At 50.1% G+C, this 15,246-nt stretch overlaps 1 protein-coding gene across 1 annotated transcript in view; it reads right to left on the bottom strand.

Annotated features, from left to right (window-relative positions):
• The window catches only part of WWC3 (WWC family member 3), a 117,402-nt gene extending 102,797 nt beyond the window's left edge, over positions 1-14,605 (bottom strand). The window contains exon 1 of the mRNA XM_045874341.3: positions 14,298-14,605. Within this exon, the coding sequence (XP_045730297.1) occupies positions 14,298-14,590 (293 nt within the window). The 5' untranslated portion in view covers positions 14,591-14,605. The remainder of the gene's footprint in view (positions 1-14,297) is intronic.
• Between the last annotated feature and the right edge of the window lie 641 nt (positions 14,606-15,246).

The following is a 15,246-nucleotide window of genomic DNA, read 5'->3' as shown; positions in this document are numbered from 1 at the left end:
GTGATATGACGGAGGGAGGAAAGTTTGCTAGGCCAAAGAAAAAAGATACTGAAGACACAATGCGGAATGACTAATATGATCACAAAAAACAATTAAAATGTGTCTATTATGCACTAGACATTGATCCAAGTGCCCCCATTTTATGGAAGAGGAAACTGAGGCTCAGAGGGCCCAAATACTGCCTTAGGGCACATATCCAATGGCAGAGCCAGGAGTCAGACTCAAGACCGTCTATGGCTAAAGTTGGGGCTCACCACACTTGGGCGGTCCCTATGGTCAGTGGTACATTCCGGGACATACCAATGCCCCTGTTCACCCATCCAAACCCTATCAAGAAAATGTCACGTTTTAATATATCTAAGAAACGAGGGGCGCCTGGGTGGCTCAGTCGGTTAAGCGTCTGCCTTCGGCTCAGGTCATGATCCCAGGGTCCTGGGATTGAGTTCCGCATCGGGCTCCCTGCTCTGCAGGGAGCCTGCTTCTCCCTCTCCCTCTGCCCCTCCCCCTGCTTGTGCTCTCTCTCTGTCTCTCTCTCTGTCAAATAAATAAATTAAAAATATATATATATATATATATAAGAAATGAAAAGCATGTACTACAATTTTAAGAAGTTCTTCCAAAAATGTGTGAAAGTGGGGCGCCTGGGTGGCTCAGTCGTTAAGCGTCTGCCTTCGGCTCGGGTCATGATCTCAGGATCCTGGGATCGAGCCCCACATCGGGCTCCCTGCTCGGTGGGAGGCCTGCTTCTCCCTCTCCTTCTCCCCCTGCTTGTGTTCCCTCTATCGCTGTGTCTCTGTCAAATAAATAAAAATCTTTAAAAAAAAAAAAAACTGTGTGAAAGATAAGAATGCTGATATTTAAAGGCCCAAGTATCAACTGGTCCTTTAGCCACAAACTTCATTTTACTCCAAACACTGCCACGTCATCAGGTATCACATCAGCTATTCTAAAACAAATAGCAGTGCTAGAAGATAAATTCCCTTAACCAACTGAGCCACCCAGGCGCTCCAAGCTTTTTAAATTTTATTTTATTTTAAGATTTTATTTATTTATTTGACAGAGAGAGCGAGAGCACAAGCAGGGGGAGCGGCAGGCAGAGGGAGAGGGGGATGCAGGCTCCCCGCTGAGCAGGGAGCCCGACACGGGGCTCGACCCCAGGACCCTGAGATCATAACCTGAGCCAAAGGCAGACGCTTAACTGACTGAGCCACCCAGGCGCCCAAAGCTTTTTTTATTTTTAATGGAAGTATAGTTGACATACAATATTATATTGCATGGACATTCTGAGGAGCCCAGAAGCCTTTTGCACGGTTAGAGGCTGCCAAGTCTAACCTACATAGCCTGGTCTGTCCAACCACCAAAGCAAAGTAACCACTTGAATGTAAAAACAGGTTCACTTTAAAAGATTTTTTTTAAAACAATTCTACTGAGGGGGCACCTGGGTGGCTCAGTCATTTGAACGTCTGGCTCTTGATCTGGGCTCAGGTCATGATCTCCGGGTCCTGGGATGGAGCTCGTATCGGGCTCCGCACCCAGCGGGGACTCTACTTGAGGATTCTTTCTCTCCCTCTCCCCTGCACCCTGCTCACGCACTCACTCCCTCTCTAAAATAAATGAACAAATCTTTTAAAAGTAAATAAATAAGACAATTTTATTGCGGTATAATCTGCATACCATAAAATCCTCCCCTTTTATGTGTACAATTCAGTAATTTTTAGTAAATTTACCAAGTTGTACAAAACATAATCCAGTTTAAGAACATTCCCATCACCACAGTAACATCCCTGGTGCCCACTGGCAGTCACTCCCTTTTCCTACCTCCGGCCCCAGGCAACCAGTAATCTACTTTCGAGCTCTATGGATTTGCCTTTGGGGGACATTATGTTGTCTTGTGTGTCTTTGAGGTTCATCTACCCCTTCCCTTTTCATGTGAAATCTAGCCAGTACTCGGGGACTGCAGTGCCTGCACACCACAGTTTAATGCTGGGATGGGTGTGAGGCTGGGGAAGAGCTGGAGAAAGCATAGAACGTTCTCCACAAATCACTGTTCAATGAATGCCATATGACGTGACTAGCCTAAATGAAATGAAGCCTCAGAGCACTTCTAACAAGTCTGTCAAATGCACGAAAGATAAATGAACACCCACAAAAGAGAGATACAGGAGAAACTTACAAATATTAGGTTTGAGCTATACAAATACCAACAACTCAACAGTTCTAAGAACTCCTGGAACAGAAAAAAGACATTAGTGGAAAAACTGGTATAACCCAAATAATGTCTGGAGTTCTAGTAACAGAACAAAACTGGCTTCTTAGCGTTGACAAATATACTATGGTGAAATAAGATGTTAACAATGGGGGAAACCTGTCTTACCTTCACAGCTTTTCTGTAATTCTAAAACATTCCGAAATAGATGTGTATTAAAACCAACCAACCAACCACTGGTTTGCATTCATCCCATGCCTATGACGATCTCCTGAAGCAAACGTGGAAAAAACAGCACGGCAGAGAAAACAACCGCACATAAGCAGCACTCTAATTACAGCATTCGTATAATGGTAAATATCAAGAGGCAATCTAACTGGTCAGAAACAGAGGACTATTGGGCGCCTGGGTGGCTCAGTTGGTTAAGCGACTGCCTTCGGCTCAGGTCATGATCCTGGAGTCCCGGGATGGAGTCCCGCATCGGGCTCCCTGCTCGGCGGGGAGTCTGCTTCTCCCTCTGGCCCTCCCCTCTCTCATGCTCTATCTCATTCTCTCTCTCAAATAAATAAATAAAATCTTAAAAAAAAAAAAGAAACAGAGGACTATTTACTGAACGATGGCACAGCTGTCTGGGGGCGGCCTACAGCCCCAACAATCAGAACGTGGGTGATGGAAGCTACATGGAAGCAACACATGAGTGATGACACCTCGGCTGGTTGCAAATAACAGAAACCGCAGTTTGACCAGCTCTGAAGGATAAGTAGACGTTGCCATTTCACATTTCATATAAGAAAAGGTGCTGCAGGCAAGTAGCTCTAGAACCTTCAGTCAGCCACCACCCACCTTACCAAGGATGCGGCCTCTCCCCTCTGCCACCCTCAGCTTCTCAGCCAGCTCCCTCCTGGGTTTTGTGGCAGCTCTGAATTTGGGTGGAGACAGGACATCAATCAGCAGGGAGAGGAGTTCCTTCCATGTAGGTCCATGGGAACAAAGGGCCTTGTCCTCGACTATGCCTGTCCCACACCTCCCCCTGTGCTCACTGCACAGCTCTGGGCTGTGTGCTCTTGCCCCGGCCAACCGCAGGCCTAGCTGCTCTAGGACAGGCTCAGAGCGGCCTTAGACGCCGCTGGTATCTGGGGCCAAAGCACCATTCATTGTGGCGGGGGCTGTCCTATGCATGGTAGGACATTTAACAGCATTCCTGGCCTCTACCTCCTAAATGCCAGTTGCACCCCATCCCCAACCCCCAGTTACGACAATCAAAAATGTCACCAGACATTGCCAAATGGCCCCAGGGTGGGGGGTGGGGGGAGAGGGGGACAGAATCACTCCTGGGTGAGACCCACTGGCTTTGAGCAAGCAGGACTTCGCCAGGAGCTGCAGAGGGGGTCACATCCCCTGAGTCAAGACAAGGGTGGCCACGCCAACAAAATGTGGGCTCTGAAGCTGACAAAGAGGACCGCTCTTGAGAACTCTGGAATATATGAGAAAAACGAAGTGAAATACAGAAATACACAAATACGTAAAACCTGTTTCTACATGCATAATTGCATTCAACATTTATTGAGGACCCACAATGTGCTCGGTACTGCGTAGAAAAAGCAGAGTAAAATCTAAGTAAGTTAAAGGAAAGGAAATGGTTTAAATTAAAAAAAACAAAAACAAAAAACTGTAACTGCTTGGTCCCTTCATTCTCTGATTTCTTTTTTTTTTTTTAACTTCTTATTTTGAAACAATCATAGATGCACAGAAAGTTGCCAAGAAATGTATGGGGAGTGTCCCCCACCCAGTCTCCCCCCAGGGTCACATCTGGCATAATAACCACAGCACAAAGCCCGACCAGGTAACTGACACTGGTACACTCCACACAGCTTCCTCGGAGTTCCCGCGTGTGCGTGAGCGGCTGTACATACTATGTACTAGTTCCAGGCCGTTTCATCACATTTGTAGCTTCCATAACCACAGTCAAGATCTAGGAATATCCCACTACAAGCCTCCCTCGAGTGACTTTTAGAGCCACATCTACCCCTGCCCCCCATCCCTAACCCTTGGCAACTACTGATCTGTTCTCCATCTAACATTATTTTAAAAACGCTATATAAACAGAATCATACCAATTTCCTTCTGTGTGTTGTGTTGCCTGGAATCATATGGTGGTTTGGGGTTTGATTGCCTCTCAGTTTGTTCTGACAAGGAACGGGCTAATAAAGGGTTCTCCCTGTAACACGGGTCCCAGAGGGTCTTTTCTGCACCTCCAGGTCTGCGAAGGGGGATGTGGAAGGGTAGGGAACAGCTGGATTTCTTCTTTCCATCTGCATGTTCTGAGCAGGCACGTATGTGCACACATACAATTCCCTTAATGGGCCTTTAAAGCCCACTGAAGTTCATAAAGTACAGGTCGGGGGGGAGCATTTACCCAGGAGCACAAAAGAACGAGTCCCTTACTCAAATTCTCCCAGGAACTAAAGCTTCTTGTACCTTTAAGCCTTAGCTTTTTTTTTTTTTTTTTTTTAGATTTTATTTATTTATTTGAAAGAGAGAGGGGGAACACAAGCAGGGGAGGGGGCAAAGGGAGACAGAGAAGCGGGCTCCCTGGGGCTCAATCCCAGGACCTGGGATCATGACTTGAGCCCAAGGCAGAGGATTAACCAACTGAGCCACCCAGGTGCCCCCCTAAACCTTAGCTTTTTAACTGTGTATTCTTTCCAGCTCTACTGAGATATAATTGACATATAATATTGTGTAAGTTTAAGGTATACAATATGACAATTTGATACTTATATTGCAATATGATGATCACCACAGCATTAGCTAACACCTCTATCACATTACATATTTACCATTTTCTTTTTGTGCTGACAATATTTAAGATCTACTCTCTTAGCAATTTGAGGATACAACACAGTACTGTTAACTATAATCACAATGCTGTACACTAGATCCCCAGAATTAAATGTGTATTTTTAATGAAAATCTTTTTTCTTTTTTTTCCATAAGGAGAGAGAAACAGAGAGAGAGCACTGGGGGTGGGGGCAGAGGGAGAGGGAGAGAGAATCTTAAGCAGGCTCCCCAACACGGGGCTCAATCTCACGGCCCCGAGATCATGACCTGAGCTGAAACGAAGAGTCGGATGCTTAGCTGACTGAGCCACCCAGGTGCCCCTAATGAAAAATCTTTCTAAATGTGGTTATTTTCCTGCCTCCTTAGTCTTAATTTACATATTATTTAAATGATCTAACCTAACTATCCCTGGTTGTCTTACAACAGATACAACATCCTTTTTGAAGACGTTTCTATGGAGGGGTTCCTTGACTAAAACGTCCCCGCTGGCTTTTATGATCCCGAGCCCCTTTCCTCTCGGTGGTTAGACTTCCCACTGGGGTCTTCGGGTCTTACCCTGTGCCCCACCCCCTGCACGCCCACTGACCAACGGTTACCTTAATGAATCCTGTATTCTAAGATCTGGGGTCAGCAAACATTTTCTGTAAAGAGCCAGACGGTAATATTTTCAGCTTGGTGGGCCACACAGTCTCTGTCCAGCAACTTAAGTCTGTCCTTGTAGTCAGTTATAGCTCGAAAGCAGCCACAGCGTGTGGACCTAAGCTCCAATAAAACTTTATTCATGGACACTGAAATGTGAATTTCACAAAACACTACTCTTCTTTTTATTCTTCTTCAGCCACTTAAAAATGGAAAGCCCATTCTTCTCCTGCAGGCTGGATAAAAACAGGCGGTGGGCTGGGTTCGGCCTATGGGCTACTGATGGCCAACCCTGTCCTAGGATCTCCCAGGGCCAGCCATGATGCTCGGGAAACACTTTACACAGAAACATTGGTTCATCGACTAACAAGTATGTCCTCCTCCTTATCTGTGTGAGAAAATCTAGGCACAGGGACATTCAGGGCCTTGCACGGCTGCGTGGCGCGGGGTGGGGGGGGCAGGAGCTTGGCTGGGGCGTCGGTCTCTGGCCTGAGGGCTGCCCCGCCGCGCCGCCCCCCCCCCCCCACGGGCAACACACTGGTAACCACTGGGGCACTAGCTTCTTACTCCGCAGACGCTCTCTCTGCTTCCCCGGCGGCGTTTGCAGCTCCTTGAGGAAAAGGGCTGGGTGATGTTTGTTTGTTATTCTCCATGGCACTCGGCACAGGCGTAGCATCTAGATTATTATTAAAAAGTCTTACTACATGTTAGTTTTTTGGCTCCCCATCCCTAATGATAAAAAGAAATGTGGAAGATTTTATACTTCTCTCTTTCTCAAAGGAACGAATCAAAGGCTAAGTTAAGGAACAAACGAAAAGCTGAACTCTCTTTTTCTGGAGGGTCAATTGATTTTTCTTAGAGTGTGCTGGCTGCTCCCGTGGGCACAGTTCACACAGCTGCCCTCGGTTACGATCACGTGAGGGAATGTCCCTGTATTAAACCAAAAGCAGAAGCATAAAACCAGACCCCTACAACGGGGATGAACCTCGAAAACATTAGGCTAGACGAAAGAAGCCCCCCACAAAAGGCCACATATCCCACGATTCCATTTAGATGGAGCGCCCAGAATTGGCAAAGCCAGAGAGAGCGAAAGCGGCCTGGGGGGGTGGGGGTGGGGGCCAGGGGCTGTGGGGAGGGGGAAACGGGGAGTGGCTGCTTCATGGGGACGGGGTTTCCTTCGGGGATGAAGGAATGTTCTGGGACTGGACAGAGGGGGCGGGTGCACAACACTGTGACCACTAAACGCCACGGAGTCGCTCACTTTTTTTTTTGTTAAAGATTTTATTTATTTATTTGACAGAGATACACAGTGAGAGAGGAAACACAAGCAGGGGGAGTGGAAGAGGGAGAAGCAGGCTCCCCGCAGAGCAGGGAGCCCGATGTGGGGCTCGATCCCAGGATCCCGGGACCCTGGGACCATGACCTGAGCCGAAGGCAGACGCTTAACCACTGAGCCACCCAGGCGCCCCACGGAGTCGCTCACTTTAAAATGAGTAATTCTGTTATGTGAAATTGACCTCAGTAAAAAAAAATTTTCAAGAATGGTGGTAGATCTGTATATTCCAATAGTGGAAAGAGCAACCAGACATATTAAATGAAAGTGTCAAGTCACGGGGGAAAACAAGTTGACAGTATGATTCCACTTATGTAAAATCCCAAGACAGAGGTCCAGCTTTATGCACATGTATCTAGGTAGAGAGTAGAGAAGGGACGAGAAGGACACACAGCAAGCTGTTACGGGAGGTTCCCTCTGGGAAGGGGCAGATGGGGATTTCCATGTGTTCTGCATATTCATGCACTGTTTCCTTCTCATGTGGCAAGAATGCTTCAGCGGGCTCCCCGTGTCATAGAAAAAACACCCCAGGTCCCTGTGGACCTGCACATTTCAAAGGGCAGCTGTGCACGGGAGCCCAGCGCCAAGCGAGCACCGAGAGTTGCCATGATGCCAAACCGTGAACTTGCACGGAGTTTCCCGCTGCTTCGGCTGCGTCCGTCAGTTGATTGATCAGTCATAAGAAGTGCATTACTTCACAAACAAGTCGCACAGGCTTCGGAAGGACGGCATCCCGCCGTCCTTAAAAACGTCCGTTTTCTCTGAGAAGCGGGCCAGTGTGCGTGAGGGCCATTTCTGGGCGAGAGAGACTGGAGGCGGGGCGCAAACGTGTGCAGCGGCAGCCAGGCCAGCCCCGCGCTGCTCTCGGGGGGCCAGGCCCCCGCACGGCCCGTCGGGCCACAAAGCCCCGCGCTCCCCCATTCCAAGCCCTCACGGGCTAGCTCGCCCGGGCGTCCCAGGCCAACGGACACTGCCCTGCATGAACGGACACCTGGGGAGAAAGGGCAAGGAAACACGTTCGCTGGGGCCCGGAGAAGCAGTCCCCAGGCAGTCCGCAACCGAGAGCTCTCCGTTACAAGCCTGCAGTGCCGAGCACAGGGGCAGAACGGCAAACGTCCACCTCAGATCAACATCGGAACCCCGTCCTGAGTCGTGACACCTTCTGCAGAAAGCGCAATCCACTCGAGGCTCGTGCTAGGGAACAGAATCTGAAGCCTGAAACGCGGGGCTCCCTGGGCACCACGTGCAGAGGGCCCTGGGACTCTGGGGGAGCCCTGGCGCCCGGGAGAGGCCGGCTCTAGCTATCGGGGAGCCAGAACAAGCAGCAAGCGAATGAGAACAGACAACAGCTGATCCGAGCCGCCCAAGAGCTCGGGTCGCTCACGGACCACACGAGGCCGTGTTTACATTCTGTCACTGTAAACACGGGAACGGTCATGTTTCTGGGAGGAGAACAGCTGCAGTGGACACAGTGCAACTCAAGCCACGCCTGCTTCCTCTACTCCGCACGGAACACCTGGACGAGGGGGGCACGTCGGGGCGGCTTCCAAACCGTGCCCTCGCCACACAGCGGAGCGGCACTTGGCAATGAAAAGGCACGAAGCACTGATCTACACTGCGACGCGGACGGACCGCGAAGAGATCACGCTGAGCAAAATAAGCCAGACACAGGGGGCCACGGAGTGTATGATGCCACTTAGATGAAATGTCTAGAACAGGCAACTCCACAGAGAAAGCACACGAGCAGTTGCCAGGGGCTGAGGGGGGGTGGGGAGTGACTGCTAATGGCTCTAGGGTTTCTTGCTGCGGTGACGGGAAAGTTCTGGAATTAGACAGTGGTGATGGTGGCACAAGCCTGTGAATATACTAAAAACCACGACATTGTGCACTTTAAAATGGTACATTTCATGCTATGGAAATCTTCTCTCAATTTTTTTTTAAGTGAGGATAATTTTCAGGGCGAATCCAGTTGATCCATACACTCAGAGGCCTCCCCCACGGTGGAGACGGCCGCCTTCCCGTGGGACAGGGCTCCTAGCGGCAGAAAGAGCTCATCCGGCCCGGTGGCTCTCTGGTGTCCTGACGGAGCTCCACACGGCCTGCAGAGGCCGGACTCACCTTGCAGGGCTCTGTGTCCCAGTGGCGCCGAGGCTCATACATCACGGCCGCTCAGAAGCTCTCCAGCCTGGCGCGATGGCCGGCCCACCCACCCAAGTGCAGGGCTTGCTGTCTGGGGGCTGCCCTAACCTGCTCCCTTTCTCCTTCCCTCTCGTTTCCTTAGCCCCTTGAGCTTTAAAGAAATAAAAAAGAGGACCCTCCATTTAGAAGACACTGGACATTCCACAGCTGCACAAGCACCCTTTGAAGATGCCCTCACCACGGCGAGGTGTGAAAGCCCCATGGGGCAGGGACTTGTCTGCTGGCGCTCGCCGCTGGAGCCGAACCCTGGAGGAGCACCTGGGACGGAGAGGCTGTGCAACAGTTATGGAAAGAATGAATGAATGAATGAATGAACGAACAAATACACAGAGGCAGGATACTTAAAAGTGGGTGGGGTTTGGGCAGCTGAGGGGCATACCAGAAAGAGTACCGGGTCCCGGCCAGAAGACTCCGCTCCAGTCCCTGTCCTTCCAACTGCCAGCAGGACGTCCCCATAGCTGTGGCCTGCACTGCGAAATGAGGAGCTTGCACAAGACAGTCCAAGCACTTCCAACTCCCAAGCTGAGGGTTCCAAGCTCTGCGTGGTCTTGCCCAAGTCTCACCTCCCTCACACAAAGATGCTGGCTCAGTGAAACTGACCTCAGTGATTCCGAACAGCCCTCGGGCACTTCCTGCCTCCAGCACTTTCTTCACATTCCTCCTTCTCCCCAGCTCCCAGAAAGCCCAGGAGAAACCCTCAACGGAGGAAATCAATGGAAGACACCCCCCCACCCCAACTCAAATGAGCCCTCCCTCCTTTTCTCAGAAGCCATCACCACCTCGTGACCACTGTCTTCATTTTGTATGTCTGTCTCCCAACTCCCAGAAAACCTGGGTCTCCATCCACCTTCGAGAACACAGGAGGCCAACAATCTCTGTAAATATTTCTTCATTTTACTGGATTTAAATGGGAATTACTGAATTCAGGAGAATTTAACTGTGCTTTAATCCATCAGAGTAATTTTACTGAATGTATTGGAAAGGCAACCAACATTACCAAAGGACCTAGGCTAGAAGAAGCTCACCAGGCTCTCCAGGTGGCTTTTAACATTTAATGCCCGACCCGCAGGTTCCTGAAGCAGAACCTACCAGAGAGGGTGGAACACGTTATTTCCACTTCCAAAATCAGAGTGAAAAGGGAGGAAAGGAAACAGAGATTTCTAAACATCCGGGATCTATTTTCAGAAATGACTTTTCCATTCACTTTTCTTAAAAAAAAAAAAAAAGATACTAGGCCAAGAATAGACCAAGAAATGATTGTTTATCATCTAAATGGACAAAGATTCTTCCAGGAGCCCACCCCTTATGGCCTTAAAAGCAAGACACTCCCCCATGTTCATACAAACAGTACCAATAATCTTTAAAACATGAAAAACGGAGAAATCATTGTCTGTTTATCAGAAAGTTTGTACAATCCAGAAATAGAGTCTGTGGAGTAAATATAGTAAACCTCCTATTAATTAATACTAAATAAAGGTCGCAAGAAGGTGGCAATGATGTCATCCGGCTCGGTTATATGGGGCTCCGGCCTGGCAAATTCCCAAACCATGGATTGTTTTCTCCATAAAACAACAGCCTGTTCAAAGGAATGTTAATATACCATAGAATTTCTCCAATTGGAGGTCAAATCCCATCTCGAGAACAAATGGGTCCCTGAAAGTTTATGTCATGATATAATCTGGGCCGTCCACCATCATCAGGACCATTTATATTCTGCTTTGATCTCAAATGTGATATGGTCCACCATCCTTAAGCTGCTCGAGGCTGGCCTTCCAGTATTGTAATCTCAACTGAGCTCCAAGAAGCAGAACATGAAGTTTCAATCACTCAGTCCATCTACAGGGTAACATCAACACAATCGCACAAGAAGCGCACATATACACAACTGTCAAAGGCACTAAATTCTTCCAAAGGAGGTGAATATGTTCTTCCCATGTTTTCTGCCTAAATAGCAAATATCTTTGTATAGAGTGGTCACTGAACTCCGAATTAATATACGTAGAATACATACATGTAACTAATGGAAACCACACAAGACTCACCCAAAGAAACTACCAGCCATAGAAACAATCAACTTTATATTTTTTTAACAAGGTCTTTGGGTACGATTCGCAGGAAACTATGAAAATTATACAGACAGTACTGATCGGCAGAGATAGTGAATTGAAGCCTAAGGCAGGTTCAAAATCAAACCAAAAAAACTTTGTTTTGAAAATGCTGAGATTTTTTTATACATCTGTAGCCACATCTGTAAAGATTATTTCCTTAGGCTTGCAATCTTTTGGCTGTGACCTGAGAAAGAAATTACAACTCCAGTAATTCACCAACACACCCTGAGCTGCCAATATCAAATGTTGTTAAACACAACATTGAATGGAATCACTATAAAACTCTATAAGAGGGGCACCTGGGTGGCTCAGTCGTTAAGCGTCTGCCTTTGGCTCAGGTCATGATCTCAGGATCCTGGGATCAAGCCCCGCATCAGGCTCTCTGCTCTGCAGGAGGTCTGCTTCTCCCTCTCCCACTCCCCCTGCTTGTGTTCCCTCTCTCCGTCAAATAAATAAATAAAATCTTTGAAAATAAATAAATAAATAAAACTCTAGAAGAGATTATTTACAACCCTTGGCCCTCGGTTACTTTGCTTACAGGAGCATACCTTACGCTATTATAGCTTTTACTAAATTGTATATGAAATAATGGTTTAAGTCAGCAACAATTTTCGCCTCACCTACTACATTCATTTAGTCCTTCCTAATTTCGTTTTCTTTACAAACCTATTTATTTATTTATTTATTTGCCACTCTCCTATCAGTTCTCTGGAAGCTGGAGAAAGTCCCTGAACACCGTCTTCCAGTTGTGTGAATTAAACACAACTCCAAAAGGGTTTTAACTGTCAGATGCACATGGAGAAAATGTGCTCCGACAAACAGTTTTTTCCATATAATAAAAATCAGTTACAACTTTAAGGGATAATCAGTCACCCACAAAAATCGGCAAGGTTCTGTTTTGAAAGAGGAAGAAGAATGGCTATTACACCATTCGCCATTTACACCCTTCTGTAGACTCCACTTAAATGTTTGTGGCTTGCTGAGCATTCCATACATATTTCGGGCAAGGTATTATGGGAGCTGAAGTACAAGCTGTCCCCTACTGAATTTTCACTCACTATAAAAACAATGTCCCATAAAAGTATACACATGTTTTTACTTTATAAAAAATGTAAAATATGCGCTTTTGTTCACTCTATCAACACTTTAACATTAGAAACGGGACTTTCAAAAAATCTCTAACGCAAGTGATGTCTGAAAAGGGTGAAAATGTCATTCAGTAACACAAACGGATTTCTGGAAAAAAGAACATAGGAAACGTGTACGAAACACACAGAAAGGAAGATTCTACAAGCTGACTCCTGTGGGGTCTGCTCACCTATGTCCTGGGTCATACCATTAAAATGGAAAGTTGCACATTTATATTTTTCATCTTGAATCCCCACTGCAATGTAACCACAACTGTTTTATATTACTCTCATAAAATGAGCCTTAGCCTTTTCTAAGCCAAACAGGATTTTTAATTGGTTCATTTTCCAGTTGTTTGGGTTTTTAACAGACATACAGCATAAAAGGGCGCTCCGTTCCAAGCAGTTCTACCAATTCCAGAACCATCCAAGGCTTGATCAAACAGCTGTGGCTCTAGCCTTTGGTTAAAATTATTATATGATCTCACCTGATTTTCAAAATAACTAAGCATCTTTTTAACTCATAAAACTGCTAGGATTTATCTAAGTTTCTGGGTCCAGAAGTTAGCTGTGTTCAGGGAGAATGTCAGGGAAACACAATCATTTTGCTTTGTTTTGTTTTTCCCTATCTGAACCCAGAGAGATCCTTCAAACAATAATCCAACAGCTTCCCTCCTCCAAAGTTTATTTTCAAACGCCAGGGCCATGCAGCGCCGCCTTTCCTGTGCAGGTAAGGAGGAGGCAGGAGCAATGTCATCGCACTGAGCCTTTTCAAGTCTTAAAATCACCGGGAAGCCTGCAGCATTTCCTTTCTGGAACCCAGGCCCAGCGCAGGGATAAGTTGCTCCCGACAGGACAAGATATCAGGTAACCACTAGAAACACTTGGTTTCAACAGAATTCCCAATTACACACACACACACACACACACGCACGCATCTCTCCAAAAAAGCAGAACCACTGAAACCAGCCATCACACAGAAAGTTAAGGAAAAGCATCATTACGCGAACTTAATTAAATGCAATCTGGTAGTGCTAGAAGATTCCATTTTTTACTCCATGGGATATAGTCACATGAATAATAAGACAACTTAGCGCCCTATTCACATCTTGCACAAAAAGGAAACCTGAAATTCAACTCTTGTTTTTCGTTTACTCTAAAAGCATATGGGTCTAATCATATTCCATTCTGGCTGCGGTACACTAGGCTATTTCAATCAGAATTTTAACTCAGTTTTTAAAAGGCGCTAAAGAGCCACCATCATAGTCTGGGAGCAGGCTCTCCCAACTGCAAAAGAACTGGAAATCCCTGCAGTGGCCCATCTGGCACCAGTCTTTGGATGGAAACTAGGCTGAGCCCGCCAGACAAGGAACCCACACCACGAAGCTGGAGCGCACGTTTACGCTCCAAGATGACAGCTCATCTGGCCACCGCGGGGCCCGGGGCGGTGGGCCGCTGAGGCCCGGGAGGGATGGGCGAGGCCGCGGCGGAAAAAGGAAAAGAGGGCCATCCGTCAGCCCTGGGAGAGGAAATTCCAGGCGCCCAGCTTCCAGGCGCCGGTCAGCGGGTGACGTGAGGGAACCAAGTCACTGTGTCGGCCCCGCAGCGGGGGCCGGGAGGCGGCCGGGGCTCCGCACTCCGGGGGCTCGAAGCCGGAGAGGGGGCGCTCGGTCCTCGTCCAAGGCCCCAGGGTAGGGGCGTGGGGCGCCCGGATCGTGGCCGGGGCCCCGAAGACACGCGATCTTCGCCCAGACCCGGAGGCCTCCCGGCGTCCTCGGTCCCCTCCCAGAGCCCAAGGGATGGAGCGCCCGGATCCCGGCCCCGGTCCGCGCCCCCGCCCTTACCGGTCGCGGGGGTCGATCCACGACGTCTGGCGCGTGTTGTGGTCGATGTAGAAGACGCGGCCGTCGTAGTCGCGCGCCTCCTCCCAGCCGGCGGGCAGCGGCAGCTCGGCGCTCTCCCGGGCCCGCGGCGGCGGCGGCGGCGGCGCGGAGGGCGCGGGGGGCGCGGGGGCCGCGGCCGGGGGCGCGGGCGGCGGCGGCTCCCGAGGGGGCTGCGCGGGCGGCGGCGGCTCCCGCGGGGCCTCCCGCGGCTCTCCCCGCCGCCGCCGCCGCCGGCCGCCGCTCAGCCACGGCATGACCGCACGGGCCCCGCCGCCGCCGCCCGGCCGCCCCGCGCGCGCCGCCTCCTCCGCCAGCACTAAGGCCCGGCGTCCGGGGCGCGGGGGCGGCCGCGGGGAGCCGCCCGCCGCGCCCGGTGCATCCTCCGCCCGGCGCCCGTGCACCGGCGCCCGCCCGCCGCCCGCCCGGCCCTGCGCGTCGTCGCCCGCACTGCCCGCTCGCCCGCCCGGGTCGCTCGGATCGCCGCCACGCGTGGAGTCACAGCCCCGGAGCCGCCACCGCCGCCGCCACTGCTGCCGGCGGCCCCTCGATTCCCGCGGCGCGCCCGGCCATCTTCGTTCCTCCGCGCGGCCCGGCCGGGAGGGGCGGGGCGCGCGCAGGCCCCGCCCCCCCGCTGCTCCGCCCCCTCCGCTCGGCCCCCCTCGGCTACACCGGCCGCCTAGCTGCTAGTCCTGCAGGCTCCCTCCGCTGCTCCGCCTCCAAGCTCCCCCGGGGCTCCTCGGCTACCCTCTCCTCTACCCCCGGCGCCCCCACCTCCTCCTGCTGCTGCTCCTCCGGCTCCCCAGCCGGAGGCTCCTTCTGCCCCCAGCCGCTGCTCCTCCTTCTCCTTCCCCTCCCGCGGCGCGCGCTCCTCCCTCTTCCCATTCCACCACCTCCCTCCTCCCGCTTCGCC

Source organism: Mirounga angustirostris, unplaced genomic scaffold (genome assembly GCF_029215605.1).
Source record: "Mirounga angustirostris isolate CCGP_5_RB_7025 unplaced genomic scaffold, mMirAng1.0.hap1 SCAF_11, whole genome shotgun sequence".
Lineage (NCBI taxonomy): Eukaryota > Metazoa > Chordata > Mammalia > Carnivora > Phocidae > Mirounga > Mirounga angustirostris.
This window is presented reverse-complemented; position numbering and strand designations above follow the sequence as displayed.